The sequence below is a fragment of the Meriones unguiculatus genome, chromosome 3 (genome assembly GCF_030254825.1).
Source record: "Meriones unguiculatus strain TT.TT164.6M chromosome 3, Bangor_MerUng_6.1, whole genome shotgun sequence".
Classification (NCBI taxonomy): domain Eukaryota; kingdom Metazoa; phylum Chordata; class Mammalia; order Rodentia; family Muridae; genus Meriones; species Meriones unguiculatus.
In genome coordinates this window covers 8915609-8922859 of record NC_083351.1, presented here as the reverse complement: position 1 = coordinate 8922859, position 7251 = coordinate 8915609, and the positions used below count along the sequence as shown (strand labels likewise).

The 7251-nt window shown below is 46.0% G+C and overlaps 1 protein-coding gene across 1 annotated transcript; it reads left to right on the top strand.

The window, feature by feature from the left end:
* Window positions 1-4020: 4020 nt before the first annotated feature.
* LOC110556472 (preferentially expressed antigen in melanoma-like protein 7) lies at window positions 4021-6734 on the top strand. The gene is made up of 3 exons (XM_021650245.1): window positions 4021-4307; window positions 4764-5330; window positions 6140-6734. Exons 1-3 carry the CDS (start codon window positions 4021-4023, stop codon window positions 6732-6734), a joined length of 1449 nt encoding a protein of 482 aa, XP_021505920.1.
* Window positions 6735-7251: the final 517 nt, after the last annotated feature.

The following is a 7251-nucleotide window of genomic DNA, read 5'->3' as shown; positions in this document are numbered from 1 at the left end:
TGTTTGGACAAAAGATTAGAGAAATGCTGCCCTTTAGCACAGGCTGGCCTCAAGATCACTGCTTATCTGAAGATGACTTTGGAATGACCCTTCTACCATCCTCCCACCTCAGCCTTCTGAGCTGCCACAGCTGATGACAGACAGACCAACCAGCTCAGCCATGAACTTCAGAACACATTCATACTACATTTTGTTTCATTTATTTATTTTATTTTATTTATTTTTGGTCTATTATCAGGCACAGATTAAACCCTGAGCCGACGCATTCTCAGAATGAGGTAGGTCATGAATGAATATAATTCAACCAGCTGTGTTGTTTCAAAACTAGTAGTTCTTTCAGAAGGAAGGATGAGGCAGAAGGATTGCTGAGAGTTCAAGATTATCAACCAAGCAAGAAACTCACAAAAGGAAATTACAAGCCAAGTGTATAAGTAAGCAAATAATTGAATGAATTTTAAAAATAAACGAGCAAGGTGTGGTGGTACACGCCTTTAATCCTATTAAACCTGTTAGCCAGAGGCAGGCAGATCTCTGTGTTTGAGTCCAGCCCATTCTACAAAGTGGGTTCAGGACAGTCACAGCTGTTACACATTGAAACCCTGTCTCGAAAAACAAACAAACAAACAAATAAACAAAAACAAACAGTGTTGTTAAAGGACTTCCTACATTCCACAGTCAGGATTTTGTTAGTTTGTTTCCTCCTTCTCCCAGGGATCTTTGCTTCAATGACTATTGAGAAAGAAGCTCTATATAAGATTAAATGGGTGGAGTAAACTCATCCAATCAGATGGCAGTATTTGTTGGCGGTGCAGCTGCTGAAGGGTGAGAGGAGAAAGGTTTGTAAAAGCCTTGGAGCTTTTGGAGCTTGGAGTCATTGGAGCCAGAGCAGACGCCCAGAGCAGACGCCCAGAGCAGACGCCCAGAGCTCTGTTGCTTCTCACCAGTGTCCTGGTCAGGTAAGTCCTTTACCTCTTTCAGGGTTCTCCAATTGGTTAAGAGACCTTTTTTTCAACAGAAGATAGCACAGCAATCCTGGAGTCAGTCTCTTCTCATTGGCATTGGGCTCGCTTCCAAATCCATGTCTGTTTTCCACTCAATATCCTCTATGTTTCTCTAGTTTAATTATGTGTGTTAAGACAGGGCTTTACGGGGCTTCACAGACTCTTTGACCTGGCCAGGTAGCTGCACTGGGTTGGGAACCACGATCCTCCTCCCTCAGCCTCCTGAGTGCTGGGATGACCTGCATGGTCCACCATGTTGTCATATCAAATGATTGTCTTGCGGTTGGGTGATTTTTGAGCCAAGGTCTCACTCAGTAAACCTGGAACCTTTTATTCCTGGTAGATCTCTGCCTCAGCCTCCCAACAGCTGGGATTCCTAACGGACAGTACTCTTGTGTCTGAATTAAACTTTGCCTGGTGCATATTGAAACTTGTCTCTTAGCTTCTTGGAATAGTCCATGTAGAGGCAGGAACTCACTGGTCTCTTCCGAGTGTAGAGATTAAAATCCTAAATGTATTTTAAAATTCCTGTGCTTTGAAACTGTAGGACTATAAGATACATTGCCTAGAGGTCATGTGTGTCACAGGATGACCTTGAACCATCTTCCTGCCTCCAATTCCTGATTATTATAACCATGGAGTAAAATGGATTCATTTGAAATTTTTTAGATTTTTATTTGGGACAGGAATCTCTTTGGGTCATGAATTTTCTATAACTTAGGCTGGCTTTGAACTCTCAGTCTTCCTCTTTGCGCCTCCGAAGAGAAGTCTTGTAGCTCACAGGTCTGTTTCTTCATATCTGCCTCTAAAAGTTCTATGTTCTGAGACATTATCTCATGCAGCTCACGCTGGCCTCCACGTCAGTAGGTACCAGGTTTGCTTGACTGTATGATCTCCTCAATTACAACTCCTCATCATTAGATTTTAGGTGTGTTCCAGGTTAATATAGTGGTGGGGAGGAAAGGCAAGAGCTCTTGCATTTTAAGCAGACACTCTAAGGAACTCGGCTCCATGCTGAGACCCGCGGGGCTACAGAGATGGCTCAGCATATGAGATACCATACTGGCTGCTCTTCCAGCATTGCCGGGTTCCTTTCCCAGGACCCACATCACAGGTCATAGACATCTTTAAAGCATCTAAAGCTCTCTTCTGACCCCCTGGGTACTGCATGAAAGAAAATACTATACACACATACATGCAGTCCCAATACCCATACACACAAAATAAATAGCATTTTTTAAAACTTGAAATACAACTTCTCCAAAAAGTAAATTGGAATTTTCGTTAGTCTTGGTTTAGTTAAGTTTTTTTTTTTGTTTTTTGTGGGGGTTGTTTTGTTTTGTTTTAGATACAGGTTAGCCTTGGCTGTCCCTTGTTAAGTAGACAAGGCTGGCTTCAAACTCACAGTTCACCCGCCTCTGCCTGCCACCACCCAAGTAGTTGAAATTTTTTTCAAGATGCAGTTTCTCTGTAAAAAAAGAGCCCTGCCTGTCCTAGACTCACTTTGTAGACTAGGCTGACCTTGAACTCCCAGAGCTCTGTCTGCCTCTGTCTCCCAAGAGCTGGGATTAAAGGCGTGCACCACCAGGCCCTGCTTGAATTTTTTTTTTTCCCCGGCCTTTTGAGACAGGATTTCTCTGTGTAGTCTTGGCTGTCCTGGACTTGTTTTGTGGACCAGCCTGGCTTCAACTTACAGAGATCCTTCTGCCCCTGCCTCCCCGGTGCCGGGATTAAAGCATTAAAGTGGAGTGCCACCACACCCAGCTTGAAATTATTTTTAACAGTATCTGGAAACCAAGCCTGGGGATGGGATGGTTTTGCTCAGAGGGTTCCACAGTGATTCTGGGGATTCAGATAGAATTTCAGCCTGGTCAGTTTGATCAGTTCACTACTCAGCCTGACCTAAAGAAGCCAGGCTTGTTGATATATGCTGGGGGGGGGGTGTCCTAGCGCTGAGCATGTTAGGGAATCCAACCCCCTGTTGCAGGATAACCTGGTACATGGAGTGACCTTCTCTACATATAAAAAAGGAAAGGAAATGATTGAGATGAATGCAAGTCAGTGGCAGAGCATTTGTCCAGCACAGACCAGGACTTGGATCAAAGCCCAGTGCTAAACAGTCTCAGTCTAAAACAAAGGGACCCATCAGTCCATATCATTCTTGCTTGTTTTTGAAAGTTCCCAAGCTGGGCTGGCCTGAAACACAACGTAATTTCTAGAATGCATGGAATCTTCCTGCCTCTTCCTCTAAAGAGCTGAAAAGTAGCCAGGTGAGGTGGTGCACATCTGTGATGCTAGTATCCTGGAAGGCAGAGGAAAGGTGGATCGCCTTGAGTTTGAGGCCAGCTTGGTCTACAAAGGGAGTCCAGGACAGCCAAGGCTAACAGAGAAACCCTGTCTCCCGAAAAACAAAAAAACCAAAAATAAAGTGCTGAAAATTTAGACTCTTGCCAAGAGGCCTGGCATCTATTCAATATTTAAAAGGCAAATGTTTGAATAAAGACAATGGGCTTAGCAGTATGGTCTGATCAGATTGACCTGAAAAACATGATCCCCTCTAGACACCCAGTACACTCTGTACTCAGGCATGGTGGTGAGCCCTCCTTTAATCCCAGCATTCAAGAGGCAGAGGCAGTCTGTGGGATCTGTGGGTACAATAATAACATTTCATTGTCTCTAAAAGGTGGCTAGTATCCTTGCCGTAAAGAATGGGGCTCAGATTTCTTCTTCCTAGAGCCTTTCTTCAAAGGGGATATCAGATTGACAGTAGCAAAGGTTAGAACTGGATGGGACAAAGGTGAACATGAATGATTTTGAGAGGCTCCACTCTGCCGGTGTAGGGAGTTTGTCTTTGAGATCACCAAATAGTGATTGGGAAAGGGAAAACTGGAGTCTCCATCATGGCCACAGTGGTGACTGATGCTTACTGTGAGAGAATGAAAGCATCATAATGAAGACCCCGAAAATACATTATTTCCTAAACTCTTCCCCAGGTTCATCTCCCTAAAGGTCCATCAGGATGAGCTGGCAGGCCCCACTCACACTCTCGCAGCTGGCTATACAGAGCCTGCTGAGGGATGAGGCCTTGGCCATCTCTGCTCTGCAGGACCTGCCCATGGAGTTCTTCCCCCCACTGTTCAAGGAGGCCGACACTCAAAGAAAAACAAAGATGATTAAGAGCTTGGTGGCAGACTGGCCCTACCCTTGCCTTCCTGTTGGGTCACTGATGAGGAACCCCAACTTGGAGACCTACCAGGCTGTGCTCGATGGAGCAGACACGTGGCTGAAACGAAGGTTTCGCCCTAGGTAAGCAATAATCCTATGGTGCCAAATGGCACATAGGGCAGCATAGGGAGACACCTGGCCTTAGAGTGGGGTCAACAGTGGATCAGAGGCTTCGGCTGGTATCTCATGAGGGTTGTAGAGGCCTAGATAGCTGTTGAGTCATTGTAGCAAATTAAGTATGAGGTACAGCTTGGTCTAGATGTAGCTACAGGAGAATGACCTTGTGTGTAAATATCTCCAGCAAGTAATAGAAATAAGTCCAGAGCAACTAAATGGAGGGAAACAGGACTGGTCTTCAGATGCAGCTCAAGCAAAGAGCCCTTGCTTGGCAAGCTCGAGGTTGTATGGAGACCCAGCACTGAAAACCATGAGTGTGTAGAGGATAGAGAGGAACAGGAAACAACTGCAATCCAGATGAGGGAAAAAAAAGTGTTGGGTCTCAACTGCCCTCTGACACTTCTCCTGTTTTATCCACAGGAAGCAGAAGCTTCAAGTGCTTGACATGAGGAATGTGCAGTGTGACTCCCGCGACACGGAAAGAGAGGGTAGAGACAGCTGGATGAAAACAGTGCTTGAGAAGCAAGTAGTGAAGGGGCAGCCTAGGAGCACCGTGAGGTGTTTGAAGGTGGTCATTGACCTTGCCTTTATGAGTTCTCCCAATGTATACCAGACACAGTTGTTGAAGTGGGCAGAGGAGAGAAAGGGTTTCCTGAAGTTGTGCTGTGTAAAGATGGAGATAGGGACATCAGAAGTCTACAGGGCCCTGAAGGTCTTACAGTTTTTACAGCCAGAGTTCATCAAGGAGGTGAAACTGAATACAGTGTCGGCCCTGCCTGCACTGGCCAGTTTTGCACCTTGCATCAGCAAGATGAGCAATCTTTGCACACTCCAGCTGTTACGAATCTTCGGAAAAAGTAACCCCACACACAAGGAGGAGAAGCATGTCACCAAGATCATCTCAGTGTTCTCCAAACTCAACCATCTCCAGCATCTCTCTATGCATGATGTCTATTTTCTCAAAGGCCGCATGGAACAGCTGTTCAGGTAAGGACAGAGGGAGACCGGTTTCTGGTACCGGAGCAAACCTCTCTTCTTTCCATAAGAGAGCAGTGGGCGCCTGATACCTGCAGGCCACCGCACATCTTAGAATGGATGTATAAGCACAATCCTGTACAGTTTTAACTGAGTCAAGGACTCACATGACCACTCACAAAGCCGAGTGGGGTAGCTTGTATAGAGAAGGCTAGCTCTGTGTGTTAGAGCTAGTGGGGGGGGTGCAGTTTTCCTCCACTGAAATCCTGTCTGATCTGCTGTGAAGGAACAGGAAAGAGAAGAGCGCGCTGCATGGGGTTGGGGGAGGGGAGGAGCTCAGACCAGCAGTTTCCCAGATGAGCTCTGTGTTTAGATTAGATCTGAAAGAACACACCCTTGTCATGCCCTAATTTCTAAACTGTACAAGGGTCTTCTGATACCAGGAATGGGCTAAGTGGACCATCAGGAGAGAGAAGCTGGGGTAAAGAGTAAAGAGGCTGTGACAGAGTCAGTGATTCTTTAGAAGGCATCCAGATACAGTCATGTGGATCCCTTCTTCTTCCTGTGGGCCCTCTTAGCCTAATGGACAACTCTGGGTCTCTGCTTGTCACTAAAGAATAGGAAAGGTAGCTGTCAGGCCTATCATGAAGGTGACACCCGCAGGGAGACTGGCATGGTTTCAGCAAGCAGACCCCCCCAGTAGGCTGCTGCCCTGGGAGTTCAATGACATCCATGGTCACTCTGACCCTAATCATGTGATCTCCCCTACCTCTAGGTCAGCACCATCACTACGTGCCAAACTAACCTTGATCTCTCCCTAGGTGCCTGAAGTCCCCCTTAGAGTCCCTCTCCATCACTTGTTGCCAGCTCTTGCAGCCAGACTTGGAGTCATTTGCCCAGGGTTGGAACCACTGCCAGCTTAAACAGCTGTCACTAAAAAGCACCCCTTTACTTGAGTTGGATGTCACACCTCTAAAATTTTTCTTAGAGAATATTGCAGACACTCTGCGAATCCTGGATTTAGAATATTGTAAGATGAACGACAAACAGCTCGAACTCCTTTTGCCTGCCCTGAGGCAATGCTCCCAGCTCACGAGCATCAATTTCTATGACAATGACATCTCCATGGATGTCCTGAGGAAGCTTCTGCACTCTGCTGCCAGCCTGAGCCAGCTGACCATGGAACTGTACCCTGCGCCTGCAGAGGTCTATGATGTGCATGGTTATGTCATAGAAGAGAGATTCTCCCACTATTGTGCTGAACTCATGAACACAGTCATCCTTGTGAGACAGCCCCGGTCAATCTGCTTTGGTTCCTATAACTGCTATGACTGTGATATGCGTTACCTCTACGAAGACAAGACCAAACCTTGTGATTGCGCTCAGGAAATACAGGAAGATGATTTTGAGGACTAAGAAGGAAATGTCTAGAGACAGATCTCATCCAGAGGATGCAGACAACATAGTTTTGGACATTTTTCAGTGTGATGAAAACAAAGTGGTCTGCAGTGGGGTCAGGCTTCAGGATCTGAAATTGATGAGAAGCACAACTGGACAGTGACGTTACATGTCTTGTAGAGTCAGAGAGTTGTATATTTCTAAATGCACCTATGTCAGCAATGGCTCTTCCCTGGCTTTCTCCTACATTTTAAGTCATGGTCAAGTCCTGAGAACTGGATCTCCTATCTATGGCATCTACTGGCAGCCTGCACATAGTCTAACAGTCACTAGCATCTGCATGGTAGATGTCCAGTTGTGTTCTCTTGTATCTGTAAAATCAGGTAGTGATAAAAACTGTTTTGTCAACCCTTTTGTGTTTTTCTTTATTGCAAAGCTTAAAGAAAATACAGGCTAGGGTCAGAAGGGGAGGAGGTCTTCCCCTGTAAGGGGACTAGGGAAAGGACATAGGAAGGAGACTGTAGCTGGGGTATGT

Bases quoted from the DNA above. Each gene is read 5' to 3' on its own strand.
- LOC110556472 (XM_021650245.1), top strand. From the start codon at position 4,021: ATGAGCTGGCAGGCCCCACTCACACTCTCGCAGCTGGCTATACAGAGC. The intron at 4,308-4,763 runs GTAAGCAATAAT...TTTTATCCACAG, and splicing joins AAACGAAGGTTTCGCCCTAG to GAAGCAGAAGCTTCAAGTGC. The intron at 5,331-6,139 runs GTAAGGACAGAG...ATCTCTCCCTAG, and splicing joins CGCATGGAACAGCTGTTCAG to GTGCCTGAAGTCCCCCTTAG.